Source organism: Athene noctua, chromosome 1, assembly GCF_965140245.1.
Source record: "Athene noctua chromosome 1, bAthNoc1.hap1.1, whole genome shotgun sequence".
In the NCBI taxonomy this organism is placed as follows: domain Eukaryota; kingdom Metazoa; phylum Chordata; class Aves; order Strigiformes; family Strigidae; genus Athene; species Athene noctua.
The window spans coordinates 255274307-255293212 of record NC_134037.1 but is presented as its reverse complement, the minus strand read 5'-3'; the positions used below and the strand labels follow the sequence as shown (position 1 = coordinate 255293212).

General features: G+C 36.8%; 1 protein-coding gene across 5 annotated transcripts in view; it reads left to right on the top strand.

Annotated features, from left to right (window-relative positions):
• LOC141965631 (N-acetylated-alpha-linked acidic dipeptidase 2-like) overlaps positions 1-18906 on the top strand; it is a 33947-nt gene continuing 15041 nt past the window's right edge. For 2 of the 5 annotated variants that reach the window (XM_074917483.1, XM_074917473.1), the window contains exons 1-13: positions 1-134; positions 1642-1753; positions 4770-4956; positions 6354-6455; positions 7259-7384; positions 8048-8234; positions 9374-9467; positions 9749-9847; positions 12008-12093; positions 12644-12763; positions 13184-13266; positions 16039-16102; positions 18825-18892. In XM_074917483.1, coding sequence (XP_074773584.1) covers positions 53-134; positions 1642-1753; positions 4770-4956; positions 6354-6455; positions 7259-7384; positions 8048-8234; positions 9374-9467; positions 9749-9847; positions 12008-12093; positions 12644-12763; positions 13184-13266; positions 16039-16102; positions 18825-18892 — 1410 coding nt within the window. In that variant the 5' untranslated portion in view covers positions 1-52. Of the gene's footprint in view, positions 135-1641; positions 1754-4769; positions 4957-6353; positions 6456-7258; positions 7385-8047; positions 8235-9373; positions 9468-9748; positions 9848-12007; positions 12094-12643; positions 12764-13183; positions 13267-16038; positions 16103-18824; positions 18893-18906 lie in introns of those variants that run through there. The other 3 variants (XM_074917490.1, XM_074917497.1, XM_074917505.1) reach the window with 3 other exon arrangements.

Here is an 18906-nt window from a genome sequence, read left to right as displayed (position 1 = left end):
TGCTTGTCTGCCCTCCTCACAGCCTGCAAAGCTGCCGGCCACCGTTGCCCGTATGGCCAGGAGCAAGGCCACCGCTCGCACATGGCTGAGCTGCCCCGGGCTGCTGGGCTGCTTCTTGCTGGGCTTTCTTGCAGGTGAGTACAGAGACACGGGGGCTCAGCCCGCAGCCTTTGCCCTCTCCGGATACTTGTGTGCAATCCCTGTTGGGATTAACTCCCCATCAGGGATCTTTTACTGTTTTTTAGGGACATTTTAAAATACTTGTCCCACTGTTTTTGTAACAGGTTGCTCTCTCTAGCAGTTTGGGTCTTTAGGGTGTGAGGAATTATAACGGCTGTGTGCTTCAGCCCAAGATGAGCCCTGGTGAGTTGACAGCTTCCCGTAATGGGTAGTCAGATGTTGAAAGAGGAGAGATTAATAGAAGGGTTTAAGACTTCTGTGATTGCAAAACTGCAAGGATTATTTTTTTATTTGTATTTCCTGATTTTTATTTAAATACTCCTTTTCAGTTACTATTTTAGAAATTAAAGGAAGAATGTAGGGAAGGACTTTTGACCGACAGCCAAGAGTGGAGTTGCTGAATTTTTCATCATGAACTTTGCTAGAACATTAGATTCTTTTCTGCAGCATTTTAAGTCCAGAGTTGCACGTCTGTTTTAAGCTTGTGTTGTAGCACACACCTAAAGCTAAAACATGAAAGAAAAATCCATGAGGACTATTAAATATAAAAAACATTAGTTTGATTTGAGAGATCCCTGAACTGCAAATTTCTAGTGTTTGTGCTATTCTTATACTTTCCCTGAACATCCTCTTTTGGCCATGCTCCAAAACAGGATACTGGGCAAGATGGACTTTTGGTCTGATCCAGTACCATGGTTAAGTTGAGTGTTACTACAATTGTATATAAGGCAAACATGTCGTATATCTTGTGCAGGTGACAGCACATATACTTGGCTTGATTTTGACAATTTTCCCACTTTGGGATTTTCTAACCATAATAATAAAATCATTTGTTTGTTTGTTTGTTTGTTTAAAGACAAATTCATCTAGTGGATATACTCTCTCCTTGCAGATTTATGGCTACTGAAAAATCTTTAACTTTTTAAAACTGACTTGGGTCACAGTTAACTTTCTTCCTTTACTTATTAAATAGACTAACCCCACCCTTCCCCAAATCTGTAACTATTATAATGCTGGCAGGGTGTCTGCTGACCCCTAGACCTTCACTTTAAATATGCTTATACACATATTTTAAAATATATATATTTAAATTAAATAAGGGAATTTAATCATGAGTATCAGGAGTTCAATCTTCACCCTGCAAACAGTTAATTGAGAATTTAAACTATAGTTTAAAATTAATGAGATGAATCTGCCTTTAAAAGGGGACTGTATTTATCAGAGTTTTAGGGTGTACTCTTTTAACTATGTCACTTTTTTGGTAGTTCAGTCAATGAAGTATATTTTACTTTTTTGCTTCACTTCTATGTTTGAGCCAGCAAACGCTGACAGAGGGTGCTCTAAGCCCTGTTCATCCTCATGGTTTTAATGAGACTGTTCAGTGCTTTAGGTTGCACATGAGTTTAAACATGTGAGGACTGGGGTTCTTGCTAAGCAACAAGCTTTTCAAACGTGTTTCAGGATGGTTTACAAAGCCGACCGAAAAACCCCCCAACTCTTCAGATGTCTATCAAAACGTGCGACAGAAACTTGTGGCTGAAATGAAAGCAGAAAACATCAAGCAATTCCTTCGGTAAGCCCTGCACATCTTGGGTTTTGAATAATTTTATCAGTCACAAAAGCCAGAAAGTGATAACATCAGCTCCAAGGAACAGCCTCTGAAAGCAGAGCTGTTAATATGCTTTGGAAGTATTTGGTTTGTACAGAATGTCTGGGGGGGAAGGAGAAGGGAGAGACTCACAACCCTTCTGTTTCCCCCTCCCCATTTTTGAAGTTACCTTTTTGGAGTGGTTGTACTGTTAAGTGTACTTCCCTCAAGCTGCATTACTGCCAGCGCTTATCATGCTTTTTTATTATAATTTTCCATAGTCTTGATTTAATGCAGTATAAGTGTCTGGTTTTATTTCACACGTGTCGGGAGCTCTAACATTGGATAACTTTGCTTTGTCTCAGACTGAGATGATTTTACTGGATTTGAGATACACTGATTGCTATTCATTACTTTTTTTATATAATCTGTCCATGGTCTCCTTAAACTTTCAGTTTGAGCTGCTGGTCTAAGTAGGAAATTAATATATTAAACATGAAGCATTAATAATGCTACAAAGTTTGCATGGCACTGAGTTACATATGTACTTAAAATTGATAATTCCTTTAGTGTGTCCATGTTGGATAATGTGCTGTTAATTGAGTGCTTGAGATCCCATTACACCCTGTCCTCTGATGAAGGTCCCTGTCCATGCACAGTGTGTGTGTATGGTTGGTTAAATCTTGCATGATTAATTATTATTATTATTATGATGATTAATTATTATTATCTTATTAAATACACATTTTGCATCCTAGAGCATCCATGTGGTTTCTTCAAGACATCTAAAACGCTGAGGATATGGAAATAATCTTTTGTTTTGTTGTGTATTCCACTGAAAAAAAAAAAAAAAGTTCATATTTGTATCTTTCACAGAGGAACAGATATATTTGCACAAAAAGTAAACAAATATAACCTATGGTTAGTAATACATTGCTATTCAGCATGTAAGTCAGCAGCTGCATCACAAACATCAAAGGATTACTGAAGAATTTGAATTGTGTACATTTATTCTAAACCTGAAATTTCTCATTTCTAACATCAATTAGCTTTTTAAGTCTATAGGCCTTATCTTACTTTATATTTGTTGCTCTCAGTAGATTGGAGAGTTCTTGAAGATTGTGTTTGAGTGAGAGTCTAGGCAACATGGAGACTGATGACAGCATGAAATAGCTCGGCAATTATGCAAAAGTTTCTTGGCCATAGGGTATTAATGGTATCTGTTTTGTCTTCTTGCTTTGATGATGGACCAAATGCTTAATACTGTTTTGGGTTTTTTCTTAAATTCAAATAAAAAGCAGAAATGGCAGAAAAATTACATTAATACACTATCCAAAAAGTTTTTTAAAAGCATAAAAAAATGTGAACTTAAGAATTTTGATCCATATTCTTACTTTTTCAGACTACTAAATCTACTTTTATCAAGTGGGTAAAACAAACTATGAGGTTCAGAAAATGCAGACACTTTAACATTTAGCATTGAATCATAGCTCTGGAAAGTGAAAAACTGAAAAAAAGCATCATGTGTTCTTCAGTATATTTTTCCTTATGGCATATGTAGTATTTAAATTTAATTTAAAGGAATTAAAAGACACTTAAAATACTCTAGAGAATTAAAGTGCATGAAGAAAACAGGCAACAAGCTTTGATAAAGGAACACGGTCCATACCTGCTCAGTTTAAAGAGAGGGAAAGACAACAGCAGAGAGCAGATGGCTGTGGTCTACTTAGAGAATCTAGATGCATTCAAATCCAGGGTGCCCAGGGGGATTCACATGAAAAACCTGGATGTTATGATTGCAAAGGTGTTGTCGATGAGAAGTTCTGGTGATTGTAAGAAGTCCCTGGTGGCTGAAAAAGGCTGATGTGCCCATTTTTAAGTAAGGCAAGGACAACCTGGGTGGGCCATGGGCTGCTCAGCTTCGCTTCAGTCCCTGGAATCTGTTTCCTGGAAGAGCCTTCTGGAATCTGTTTCCAAACACATGAAGGACACAAAGATAGTTAAGAACATTCAGAATTTATTTGCTATTTGTTTATATGGTTAGCATGATTGCCTTCTGTAAGGAAATGACTGCCTACATGGATGAGCGGGGCCATGACAGTGGCTGTAACACCCTTGACTTTAACAAGGCTTTGGACATTGTCTCCCACAACATTCTCGTTTGGAAGCTGAGGGAGCACATACTGAAGAACAAGCTGTTACATGGGTTGAAAATAGTCTCAACTGACATGTTGAAGTTCTACTAATCATGATATTTGGTACCACTAATTATTGGTAACTAATGGTATCTGACATTCATGGGGCAGCCTGCTGGGAATTCAAAGCTGGTGTTTAGTACCCACTGACTCATCAGAGTTCACCATAACTTGTTTGTTCAGTGAGCCAAACAAATTGTAGTCAGATTTTTGTAGCCCACAGGGGCTGGATATTGTTCCTATTTATCACCATTATGTGTTATATCTCATCTGGATGTAAGTGTTGTTAAGAAGGCTTTTATTATTCAGGCTTTTGATTAAGAAAAAAAGAATCTGTGCTGATAGTTTGACATAATGATTTTCATGTTAAACTTATTAGTGAATGTTATGCCAACAATGTATAAACCCAACATCAGATACTAGAATTATTTGGAGGGCTCCTTTCTGTATGTGTAGCTTTCCTGTATCTACTTCCCCTCCTTGCATGCTGTTCATATTCTTTTGCTGAATGTCTTTGACACTGATTTTCATTGCTTCTATGTAGATGTGGCTATTTCTGTTATGCAAAGAGAAAAGTTCAGCTGCCTTATCTTAAGGCCTCAGGAAAGATACTCTGCTCTGACTACATTTTGTGCTTATCCTGATGTGAACTGATAAACAAACATGTTACACAGCTCAGACTTTAACTATCAGTCCGCAGTTTTCATGCATGTGTCTTGAAGAGAAGCTTTATACACACCGATCCTAGTTCACTATTGTGCCTCCTGACATTTGCTGCTTACTAGCAATTTTCTGTTTTATTCTAGCTCGTTTACCAAGTTGCCTCACCTCGCAGGAACTGAACAGAATCTTCTTCTTGCCAAACAAATTCAAGGCCAGTGGAAGGAATTTGGATTGGATTCAGCAGAACTTGTTCATTATGATGTGCTTCTTTCATACCCGAATGAAACGCAGCCAAACTACATCTCAGTAATTGATGATCAAGGGAATGAGGTGATCTTTTTAATGATTAGACTACATTTATGTAAGACTTCTTTAAAGAAACAGTGTTTTCCTCTGTTTTCCCACTCACTCATCCCAGCATGTGCTTTATAATATCATCAGAAATGCAGCACAAAGGCAACTCTTATTTAAGAATGGCTTTCCCGACTGTGCAGCAGAACAGCAGAGTGGCAGAAGTCTCAGTGCCTCATACGGTAGAGAAAGGATCTGTGGAGAAGCTGCAGTTAACACCAATAAACCATAAGTTCTACGAATGGCCATACTGGTTCAGATTAAGGATACATCTAGGCAGTATCCTATTTACATAAGCAGCCTTAAGTGGATGCACAGGAAGTTTAAAAACAAAGAAATATATTTAAGGCATGCAAATCTTCCAGTGTCTACCTGTTTTCATCTCAGTGGTTCTCTGAGCACGGTGCAATTAGTCTCTTTAAGAATCCTCATTAGACTTCTTTTCCAAGTATTTATCCAGTTAGTGACTCTCCTTAGAGCTCTCTCCCAAGTACCTATCCAATCTCTGCTTGAACATCTGTACAATTTTTGCTTCCACAACATGCCGAGGTAAGGAATGCCACACAGATACTATTCATTGTATGAAGAACTACCTCCTTTCGCTGGCTCTGGAACGTGATCCTACCAGCTTCCTGTGGTGTCTCCTAAGTAATAATAAACACTCAGTCTATAGTCACCTTCTCCATTTTGTGAACACAGGGAAATAAAGAAGTAGATGTAAAATCTGACAAGGAGTCTGAGCCAGGAGAAGAGATGGGACTGCTAGAGAAGCATCATAGCACATAGGTAGGGATGAACAGCCCTGGTGGAAACTTAAGGAATATGTGCTCAGGGTCGACATGAGCTTAGAGGTGAAAGAATTAAGAAATTCTTCCAGAAATCCTGTAACAGTCTCTCAGCTATAATCTCACAAGGTGACAAAGAGTGAACATGAACCTTGAGCAACACGAGTGTTAAAAGGCAGCACATTTAACTGGAGCATAACTAGCAAAGAGGTGAATAATAATAATAATAATAATACAGGTGGGATTAATCACAAAAAATACCTGTGATGGCATGGATAAACTAGATGTCTTTTATTGCCACCACTTCTTGGTAATTTTCAGCTAATTCTTTGCTTAGGTTCAGGCAGTAACTGATGAGCATCTTCTGACAAGTAATCTATCTCTCTGTATTCATATCTACATTCTGTTATAAAAATTCAACTATATATCCCTTGCTGTTTTTTTGTTTGAATTTATGCATGCTACTTAGAATTGTATTTTTTGCTAACAGTTTATGGAAACTAGCATATCATTTGCAATAACCAAGCTTAGTGTACAAACTTGTGCTGGAGGTAGAGTGTTTGACCAAAGACTTCTGTTATTTATTGATAGATTTTCAATACATCATTGTTCGAACCACCTCCACAGGGGTATGAAAATGTTAGTGATATACTACCACCATATAATGCTTTTTCAGCACAAGGAGTGCCAGAGGTAAGAAAAAAGTATGTAAGGGTATAATTAGCTGAAGTAATATTTTGTGAAACATTTGCTGGGATAGATTGCTCCAACTTCTCAAAATATTTGTTGTAGTAGTTTTAATTAATCATTAGTATGAAAGAACACTTAAGGACAGATAGGCCACTTACGATGTGAAGGTTAGAAGTCTCCTATTACAAAAAAAAATTAATTCTCAAATTGCTAGAATTCTGAATCACATAATAAGTGAAAAGCTTTTATCTTTATGGAAAATTTTGGATACATCTCAGATTACTCCACATTGCTCAATCATATGAAGAAGACTTGCATAAGTCTTAAGGAGAAATAGTAATATATAAATCAATTTGGAAGACATTTAGGATTAAGTGAATGTCTTCAAAGGCGACAAAACTTGTTTACTTCACCCGATAATTCATCATGGAGGAACAAGTCAGGGACAACTTTGCATTGCATAAATGAATGAAATTGTATAATAGTGAGTGTTTGTGTCTGCAAGGAATACCGTTGTTTTTTCATGGCCACGGAAGTTTGTCAGTTTAGCAAAGTATGTTAGTTTAGTTTCCAACCTCGGTTTATAGGACTGATGTTAAGGGTGGGTCAGCAGTTTGAGCCAAGGCTTCCTGTAGAATATTATGGATATCTTTTGCTATTGTTTTTATGAGTACTGGATCTCGTTTGTAGAAATGCAAAAAAATGACTATATAGTACATAGTGAATGAAACTCTGTATTTCTGAAAACAGATGTTTCACTTGCTGAAAGACCAGTTGCCATAAAACTGCTTTTGTTTTCTGTGCAGGCAGATCTGGTATATGTGAACTATGGCCGTACCGAAGATTTTTTTAAGCTGGAGCGTGAAATGGGAATTAACTGTACAGGAAAGATTGTCATTGCCAGATATGGGAAGATCTTCAGAGGAAACAAAGTAAGGGTTGTGTTTTATATTTTCCCTCAGTAGGTCAGACATTGCTCATGGTATTGTTGGTGGGAATTAATGTGGGCTGTAAGTTGGAATATATGAGCAGAAGGAAGTCTGCAATGTATCCATTGTGACTGCATTCTAAGAATAACTTCCAAAACAAGAAAAACATGAATGTATTAATCTCCTGAGACTGTGATGACTGCAAACTCCTTAGGCAGTTCTTGCAAGAAAGATTTGTTTAGCAAACTGACTAGTTTGTAGAGCCAAGGCTTTTAATACTTTTCATCCATAGGACTGCAGTATTTTGAAGAAGTAAGTATTTGACAAGGAGTCTGATACATGGAGATTGCATAACTAACTCTTCTGACTTCAGGTAACAACTCTGCCAGAATTGGTGATGGTGGAACAGTGGGGATAGTGGTCAGTTTTTGTGCCTCAGTTTTGTGTCCTGTGCTTTATTTTGTGGCCTTGAACTATGACTAAAGGTGTGACACAAATAACTGGGTTTCAGAGTGGTTTGTTCTGCTGAGTCTAGGGTCACTCTTCCACATATACAGCTTCCAAAGATGTGTCCCCATGGAAGTAAATTGCAACATTCAGATTTATTACTGCATTAAAAAAACAAAACCAAAATCAGGCTTTTTTAAAAAGCAAATAATTTCACAGGTTAAAAATGCCATATTAGCAGGAGCCCAAGGGATCATACTTTATTCCGACCCTGCTGACTACTGTGCCCCAGGAGTAGATGCTTATCCAGATGGCTGGAACCTTCCAGGTGGAGGAGCCCAGCGTGGGAACGTGCTAAACCTGAACGGAGCTGGGGACCCTCTAACACCAGGTTATCCTGCAAAAGGTGAAAGAAATATCTGTACAATGGGCCATCACGTACTTTATAATATGGTGATGAAATTTATTGTGGCACTAGAAATTATCTATATTCAGTACAGAAAATACAAAAAACATTCATTTATATGAATATACTTATCTGAATATACAGAAAATATTCAAAGAAAGAAGCTGCTTAAAATTCTTTTTAGCGGTAGTTAATTTTCCTATTGCAATTCAAGTTCTACCTGTATGTCATTTCAGCTGGTTGCTTTTGAGTTAAGCAGAGAAAGCAAGTTCTTAGGAAAAACTCTATTATCTCAGCCTTGAAACTCTTAGAAAAGCAGCAGAAAATGGCTGAGAATTCATAGTCATTTTAAAATTTCTGTGTTTCTGAAGAGGACTGTTTTAAACTAGTTTATAGTCTACCATCAAAGAGGAGTAATACCTCTGACTGGAGGTATGTTTCCTTGCTGATCCTAAATTACAAGTAGAAAAACAGTTTAAAATCCTGTTTACAGGGAGTAAAATTTCTGTAGTAAAAATAACAATAACTTGTAGTCTTCAAAAACCTGGCATCATGTGCTTGTCTTGTCCTTGTAGGCATCCTGAATTCAATCTGAACTAAAATGCCTACTAGTCCTGTCTGCTGATGGGGTGGGAATACAGGACTGCTTCTGGAAAGCTCACTGGCTTGTGTGACCACTGTTAGGGGCATAAGACAACCTACTGAAAAACAGGATAGATTCTGTGTGCCTCACCCACCAGATTTAGAGACATTGACTGTCTTCAACATAGGTAAATGCATCTGTGGACGTCTTCTGCCACTTGCCAACAGGCTGCACAGGGACTGTCTTCACCTCACACACCAGCCTGGTTATCCCACAGCCAGCTTTCAGGAGGTGTAATGATATGGATGGACAGCAAATCTAGCCTTGCATCAAATGTGGGGTCTTCTCTTACACTGTTATGCAGATGCATTAATGCATTTGTGGTTCTGTCATTAAATTTTTGTTTCCTAGAAGCAATATCTAAGAAATTATGTTAGAATTTAAAAAATGATGCATGCTTGTGGCTACTGAGTGGCTACACTATTCAAACATATTTCCAGTTTGGTGAAAGTTTCTAAGAAAACTATAAACTTGACATTTTGTTCTGGTTTCTCAGAGTATGCTTTCAGGTATAAAGTTAATGAAGGTGTAGGGATTCCCAAAATCCCAGTTCATCCCATTGGATATCATGATGCAGAAGTATTATTACGGTGAGTATACATCAGTCCTCCTCACCAGAAGTCAGTATTCACAAATGTGCAGCAAAAGTATTTACACTAAGATGGTGAAATCCATGCTGTTACTTGTATTTATTGCTCTTTTGTAGTAGTGTGTGCTTCAGGAAATGTAGATAATTCAAAGCAATCTGTTTCTGGCATAATGTTTTTAAGAATTTTGCAAACCCACCTTGTTTTAGGTGCAATAATCATTAAGGGATTTTAAGGTTTTAGCCTGCTGATCAACTACATTTGTCTTGGTTTTCACTTAACAGTGCAATGGGAGGACCCGCAGCTCCAGACAGCAGCTGGAAGGGAAGCCTCAATGTGTCTTATAACATAGGGCCAGGATTTGCAGGGAATTCTTCTGCAAGGTTGGTTTTAACATTTGCCTATTTATAAAATATTAAAATATAGAAAAAATATTTTTAAAAAATCTCAACAAGAAAGACTGTTAAACAATACATTGAGAGATATTCTGGAGAAATTTACTTCCTTCTGAGTGGGCAACACTGGGTGATAATTGTTAGAATTTGGAAATAAATTCTCAAAACTATGGTCAACGGATAGACAGATTCAGAGGGTATAGGTTTTATCCTTACATTAAGGTTCAGACGTTGTTCCACTGGTCTTGTTCAAAATGGCTATATATCAGTAAGAAGACATTTTAATACTGTTAATCCTAAACTTCCTCCCCACTTCAAGTTTGGTCTTTCTTTTCTGTTTCTGATGACCAAGGGGACAATAGGACAGCCAGTTTGTACCAGTCCAACAGGGAAGGACTGACAATTCCGTAGTTCTCTTCCGCATATGTTTCCTTTGTCCACTAGCAGCCTCCCAGGGTTTCTGTGACCTTAGAGCTGTGAAGTGTGGCAATGATTTGGGAGTCCATCAAGCGTTCCCCAAAGCCGGTAGACCCCATGCCTGAAAGCCCTGAACAACAGGACAGAAGAGTCCAATGCGCATATATCTTACTAATTTGTTTGGGTGGAACTGGCACTTGACCAGTTGGAATAGCAATAGTATGTTTGTGGTTACGTTTTTTCAGCTCTAACAGAGAAATACAACTGTCCAGGTCTCTAGTGCTACTAGCAGAGTCGCTCTCTAGCAGACCAAGACACATAACAATTGCATTTGGCTATCAGGGCTCTCTCCATGACTGGCTCTCAGGGACAGTCATAGCATTCTTCCTTGTTTATAACTGATAAGCTGCAATCGATACAGCTGAAGACTACTTTTCTATCCCTTTTTCACATAATACTTGCCATTTTCATCAGAAATTATTCTATGAGGGCTAGTAGTGAACCACAATGAACAGTATAAAAATGGTGTATCGTTATCACCGCCCTACCTCCTGCAGAACAAGAGTATGTCTGAATAGATAATTTTATAAAGACTTCATTGGTCATTATTCTTTTCTGCTCTGCTTTAACACTAGTTGAAAACGAATAAAGTAGGGATAAATAAATAAGAAAGCATATTTGACATAATTAAGGTGCTGTTTGGAATGTCTTGAAGAGCAACAGTGAGAAAAGAAACAATATGATTCATCCACAAAACATACACATAGGAAATATTTTTGAATGCAGTTTTTAACATCTTCCTACTTGATAGGGTAACAGTTTTTGTAAATATGGGCTATTGCTAGATATACTTTTTTCTCAGAGTATCTCCATGTCAAAATGAACCTTCTGAGTCTGGGTAGAAAGTCACTTGCACATGGAAAGTGCAAGTATATGCATGCTCAAGGCAGTGGTGTCAGTTATTTTCTGGGCAAAGATCCAGTAGCTGTCCTGAAGTAGGTTTTGATTTTGACAGCTATGCAGATTTGCTGCTGAAAAGATAACTTCAAATGTGAAACTCTTGGGGGTTTGCCAGACACAAAAAAAGCACTGTTTGATGCATTCTTTCTTCTACAGGTTAAGAGGGGCTGAATGCTACATTATTTTTAGTTGTCCTAATACCTGAATTTCCTTCCTTTTTATAAAATTTCACAAGCAGATTTTACAGGGGGGGTAGGGATGGAGGGTTGGCAAATCTTGATCACTTAGATCTGCTGTCCTAACCAGACATTTCGATTTATTCCTGGATGAATATTTCTAATTACCTTCTCTGCAAGTTCTGCCTTATTACACATAATTGTGCTAGAAAACCAACATGTATTCTTTATAAAAACATGTATGTCCACAATTATAATTTTGGTGAAGATGTAAAAGTATTTTTAATTACTGTATATGCTTTTCAATTTACTCCTCTAATTATCTGATTGACTCCCATAAGTAACAATTCAATAAATTCTGTAAATCCAGGTTTATAGATTGCCTGCTTCATAGGGTTGTTTCTAAGGCATCTTTCTGTCAGCAGGTTAACATGAAATAAAAAATGGGACACTCATACAGCATGACAGGTTAGATCAGTGCTGAACACACAAAGCAGAACAGAAACATAAACTTTCTGTCTTACAAGTTATTAACATTGACTTTTTATTGCCTTCTCAGTCAGAAATTGTTACTTCATATTGCTTTTCATTTCAGAAAAGTCAGAATGCATGTTCATACAAACAATAAAATAATACGAATTTACAATGTCATTGGCATCCTCAGAGGAGCTGTGGAACCAGGTGAGCATCGTGTGCTTGATGATTTTAATTCCTTCTTTATTTTGTGTTTGGTGAAACCTCAAGTTTTTTAGATAGTCAGATAATATGGAATCTGAGAACCCCTTAATAGTTGTCCTGTTCCTCCCATCACACTGTTTTTCATTGGCATTGGCATAGAATGATAGATGTCAGAGAATTTTTTTACACTGCTTGTTATTTTACAGTAGATTTCCCCTTATATCATCCATACAATTTGCCTTTGCAAAAATTAACCCAATGTAAAGTACAGAAAGCTAGTGATGATTTCAGACCTCAACATACTATTGTTGATACTTAATAGCAGGTGGTATACATGAAAGACTTTTAAGGCAAAAAATATGTATAAAACATTTCTTGCCTTTATTTATATACTTCAGTAGAGTAAGTGAATGATTGCAGATTACCTTGAAAAATACATTTGTAGCATTGCTATTAAACTTCGTATTTTGTTTGAAGGGGATTCAATCGAAGGAAATACAGGTAACCTAAATGCATTTTTAATTAAGGATTGATATTATATGTTTGTTTCCAGATAGATATGTTATTTTAGGAGGTCATAGAGACTCTTGGGTATTTGGTGGTATCGATCCAACTACGGGTGCAGCTGTTCTACAAGAGGTTGTACGGAGTTTTGGTAAAATGAAGAAGGAAGGTAACATTACAGACATAAAATGATGGATATGGAAAACAGCAGCTTTGAGGAACTGTGTTGCATGTTCCCACAAGCAGTTGTGTTGATTTAACTTTTAACCTCAACAGAAAGTTATATTTCTTATGATGAAAGATGCAAATTTATTGAAGAGATGCATATGTGGCATTGCATCTTAGTTGGCTGAATTTATGCTCTTACATTCTCATCAGTGTAATAGTATCCTCTTAGTTGTGTAGAATGAAAATATTGCATTAAGAAGAAATACCTCTGCAATAATATGTTCATCTAAGGAGTTTAGAGAGGATTTTTTTAATGGCTATATCAATAAGTACTATTTTTTAAAAGTTATTTCAATCAGTTGTGGTGATCTTTCACTATATAACTTTAAGTTGACTTTCAAGTTTAACTGTGTGATTGCAGGTTGGAGACCTAAGCGGACTATTATTTTTGCTAGCTGGGATGCAGAAGAATTTGGATTATTGGGTTCCACGGAATGGGCTGAGGTAAGTAAAAAAATAGTGTAAAGAAAGCAAAACTTGAAAGTCTGTTGTAGGCAGCTGCAATACCCTGTGGCATCTATTCGTAGACTGCAATCAATAGTTCGAGGTAAAATTGGAGCACAACAGACTCCTTCAGGTGCTGTGAGGCCCTCATATAACTATACAAATTACCTACCTAATGTCTTACATCATAAGTGCACAACCTCTTCTAAGATTTAAAAATCTACTTTAATTCAAAACTAATGTCCCTCAGTGGTCGCTCTGTGGAAGTCTACCCCTTCATTTAACAGAATGATAGCATTTTATAGAATCTAAATTGGTTTACTTTCTAACTTTCTACTCATAGAATTCCTTACTTTCTATAAACTAAAGTCCAGGTAATGTACCTTTGATCCATAAGCACACTAAGCCCTATGTGTAGAAACTAGTCCTTCTGGGCAAATGAAAAAGTAAGTAATCTGTGAGTGAATAGTTTCAAATTCCTGTGAAACCTCCAGTATTGTAGAGTTTCAGGGGCAGGACAATTGATTAATTCTGTAGCAGGATCCCTGACTATCTTCCTGCCTGATAGAAGGATGTTGAGAAATTCACAAGTGAGGTTCTGAAAGTTTTTCTCTTCCTTTCCCTGTTGGGCATGTTCAGTTCTTAACCCTGTGAGTGGATTTGTTCAGCCCCAGTAAGAAATATAGGTGATCTTACAAGAGTTTTCATTGCTTTGTCTGTAAAATCCAAATTAAAAAAAAGAGCAGGCAGAAAACTGTCTGATGAAACATTTCTGCTAAATTATGTCAACTTATTAGTACTGAATAGTTTAACAGAAATTTATAGTCTTGTGTCTTGTTCTTCTGTTAGAATTTTATTTATAAGACTGTATTTAAATATGTTGACAGGTTTTAAAATCTATTAAAAAAAATTAATCTTTTTATTTTAGTTTATTGGCAGGCATTCCAGTAAACCACAAAATTACATAGCAAAATGACACGTGTCAGAAGAGATAACAAAACCAGAAATATGCTCCCAAACACCAAAGGGACTCCATCATTCTGTTAGCAAAGCTGAGATTTCTGTTGCTTTGGATTTGCACTAATTCTTTCTCGCATAAACGGTTTGGCTTCCAGCTGCAATAGGCTCTCTGCATCTTACTGTTGGTTTATGGGACATTGGATGAAGAAAACACAATTTAAATTATCTTTAAAATCACTGAGAGATTTAAAAATTTACTTTAAATTTTACTGAGAGATTTTAAAGAGTTCTCTTTAAATTTTCATCCCAACTGAACTCCACTGGTAACAAAAGTATACTGTATATAAAACTTTATTTGTGATTTCTTTGTCTGTGTATCTGTGCACATATTTAGATACTGTCAAGAAAAAACACGCAACGGTTTTAACTATGAGGAATATGAAACAATGATACTTAAAAGATCTATTTCTCTTGAGCAAGCCATGAATAGATTAGTTCTTTCGTTTGATTTGTTCACATATTGCTACTGTTGTTCTGCAATGGTTTTTGTTTAATAATTTAAAATCTAGTAATCTATCATCCATTACTTCATGAAACAGCAACTGTACTAGATTAGAAAGCCATGAGCACAATTTATATTTGAACCTCAATGTTTTTATATTATTGTTTTATTGTTTTATCTTGGTGGCGTGCATCCCCACTCTTTTACACCTAAATTATACTCAGTTTCTCTAGAGACATTCCTCACAGCTTACATTTATGTTTTCTGCAGCTGCCAGATGTCACATACTAAATCTTGAGGAAAATTAACCCATGATATTCACTATCTTCTCAATAAAAAGACTCTGCAACTGCGTCAACATCCTTTTGTTACGTAGACAATCTCTGTTGCTCCTAAATGAAGGAATTTCTTTATGCTTTTGCATATATACAAGGCCTCATGTATGCATATACAGGCTTGCTCCCTCCTTTCATATTCTTTTGCAAGATCTCCTCTACAGTTTGTTTTAATGATATTAATTTCATTATGACGTTATCAATTACTAATTCAATTTTTAGTTCACATGACTTACAAATGATTAGTTGGGTTATAAATTGAATGAATCAAGTAACAATTACTAACCTAATTAGAATATCTATCACAAAGCCAAGACTTAGTAAAATACCACTTACTGATTAGAATATCAATTTCAAACATAATTACCAGTTTGCAAAAAATCAAACAAGTGTGTGTATATATTTAGCATAAAAGCAATGCTGGTTGACTCAAAACATTCAGATTCATTTTAATAGGAAGTGTCAGTGTTCTGACATCCCTTTTGAAATGGAAGAGTGTAGAAATTACAACAATACTCGGTTTATAAGTGTTAAAATGGAGTTCATTGCTGGGAGCTCACATGCATAACTAGGGATTAAAAGCGTGGAGGAATTCTGACTGACCTCACAGTCACATGTTGAATGTTCAAAAAGGTCTGCAAGTACAGAGTTAAAACACACATATAACCTTAATTTACCCTGTTAGAATGTTGTTCAGTAATTTTCCTGTTCCATCTTGCTCCTGTGTGATGCAGTGAGAAGCTCCTACATTTTGTGGATGTCTTCCACAACAAAGTAAGTGCCAGAAAGCAGGAGTGAATTTCACATGCCTAGATCGCTAACCCATCCTCAAACATTAATATAATTAGTAAGGTATGTAGTGCTGTTTACCCTGACAGGGTTCTTAAAGGTAATGCTGTAAAACCCACTGCACTTAACATGATCTTGACTAAATGTCACTAACTGAAAATAATAATTACACTTTTACAACCACAGGAAAATGCCAGAATCCTCCAGGAACGGGCAGTTGCTTACATCAACACAGATTCTTCTATAGAAGGTGTGTCTTTTATTTTGAAACTGACTTTACTTCACAGGTGTCAATTTTCATAGTTCACTGTATATTACTTATGGCATCCAGAGCTGGCAAATGTAAGATAGATAATGTGATGTTCAGAATAAGTGCAGTAAATACAGAATTAAGCGGAAAGAGAGAAAAATTTAAATTCTCATTTTGCTTTCTTGTTGCAAATAGTGCCATCCATGAGCTGCAGCCCACATGTCTGGAGTCCAGAATGTCTCCTTTGAAGGAGTTTAGTATTCTGTGCTGATGAACTGAGAGGTCTGAATATTAAACTCTCTCTCAACTGCATTAGCTTTAATTTATAATTGCAGGTTTAATATATGACATATTGCTCCTTGTTCTGATTGCAGCTCCAGCTCCTTTCCCTGTAGAATTATAATATTTTGGGACACTAATTTATTACAATCTTAAGACAATTTGTGTCAAGAACTTAGGTTTACATTTTGTGAGGGTGGCACCCATTTTGGTGCTTCAGGCCATTGCGGTCACCCTGTTCATTGCTTTGAGCTGAGAGACTATGCAGAGGGTTATGCATTATGGCAGGGCTGTTCTAGAAAAATAAGTGCTGTTTCACAAAAAAAGCTGATCCATCATTATCCAATTTACTATGCCACTCAGATTATGAGATTCCTGTCATACAGGAATGCTGCTTAGAAACTGGACTTTGAATTTTGGGCCCAACATTATGACCTAATTCACAAAATACTTCTTAAATTATACCGAGCTTTATTACAGAAGGACTTAATTTATTGTTGTCTATGATGAAATAATAGTCAGTAGCATCCTGTGGAGCAGTCCTGCATCATAACCTCAGTTATTCAGGACATTGCTCTTCCTATGTTAAACCCAACTTATTTGGTCTTACTGTGTGTGAATAAAGTGGATATCAACAGGCATACTTAAGAACTCTTTTTTTTTTTTTTTTTTCCTGTCAGCTGAAAATTTTGTCTGTCACAATAGGATTGGAAAGAAAGAAAGAAAGAAAGAAAGAAAGAAAGAAAGAAAGAAAGAAAGAAAGAAAGAAAGAAAGAAAGAAAAGCCAAAGCCAGTTTCTAAATGCTCCGTTGGAGTTGGGGTATAGGGAAGCTTAGAGCTGTTCTTCAATTATGCAGCCTACATGCTGTGTAAAAAGTAGAGCAGAATTTCACGCCTAGAAGATCTCACCAATGAAATAATAGCTTTACAACTGCTTCATATTCTCAGCATGGGTTGTAACACATATTTTTTTAGTTGGTTTGCAGCCAACATGCTGCTGTCTTAACAATTTTCTTCTAAATCTTGATTATTCAAACATGTCTCTTGCTTTATGCATTAAAGAAAATGTGAAAGTAAAACCACTGGAAAAGGAATATGTAATAAGGAAAAGAACATCATATTCAGTGTACTGTTTTAAGTATGTTGGACTTCTTTCACCTAACTGAGCATTAAAATCTCCTGTAGAGCCGTAGCATCCATGTACTCGGCTGATTATTTTATCATCGTACATTCTCCACAGCACTTCTTATGCCACATTTTGGACAGTGAAATATTTCTATTCATTGTCCTTTAACAATGAAAAGAATAGTGGGTCACCCTTTTGAGCTTTTTTGTGACTTTAATTTCGAGTTCTCAAATATAGACTCTCCTCAGAAACATCATTAACTTTAGTATTTTTTCCATCATCATGGGGTCTTCTGTAATTGTCAGTCTAGTTCTCTTGTGAGTACACACTGTGCAAAGGATGACCCAAAGGTCTAAAGCCATATCAAAACCTAATAACTGTGTTTTCTGAGAGTTTATGTTTTATTATTCCCCAGCCTTCTCATCCCTCCTTCCTTCTTTGCTGTTGTCTGTATTTGAGGGCAGAGGTGTTTGCCCAGCTCCTGTCTGGTGGCTGCAGTCTGTAGAGAAGACAGTTTTACATTCCTGCCTGCCTCAGAAGTGGTGATAGTTTCTTTTCAGTGGGGGTCTTGCTGCTGTAACTGACAACTTCAGTATGAGATATTTACCTAGCTCAACATAGCTCACAGGCAGTGTGGAAACCTTGTGCGTGTAAACTGTAGGAGTCACAGCATGGTGGTAAAAGGGGAGCTTTAGGGCACAGGAGAGGAAAACATTACTCTGCATCTTTGTTGTCTCCTGTTTGGGTTAGACTTATTTCTGAAATATAAAATGCCAGATGTCTCGCAAGTCTCTTCTTACTCAGAAAATGACCTGTCTTTCACGTACAGTCTTGCAAAAATATTGAAAAAGTACTCTTTATGATAAGAGAAGAAGCAGTGGCATTGAAAGTCTTCTTAAAACATCTTGAAGGGAATATGTCTTTCCTCCTGCACGGTTCCTGAATGCACTAACTATTTTTAACATCCTGCAAGAAGTAGGATGGTGCCATTGCCTTCTGCTTAACACAAGCTTCGAGGAGCATATGAGTGAGAGGGATTTGTAGCTAATGAGGAATAGTTAGTTGTATTTTAGAACTATGAGAAGGCTTAATTACACAGCTGTATATCTACTACAACCAATGGATCAGTCATATAGTAGCAGTAGCTTATACAATGTGACCAAGTAGGCTACTTCTGTATATATTCTGAGAAGATCTAAATTCTTGCCTTGGAGTCAAGAAGTTTATCTAAGAAAGGGCTATAGAGTTTAATCCATTAAGAAGATAATGCCACTGGAATATGAAGGGAAAATTTCCTTGTCTTTGTTTCATTTTCAGGTAACTACACATTAAGAGTTGACTGCACCCCTCTTCTCTACAAACTGGTGTATAATCTGACAAAAGAGGTACAGATCAGAGT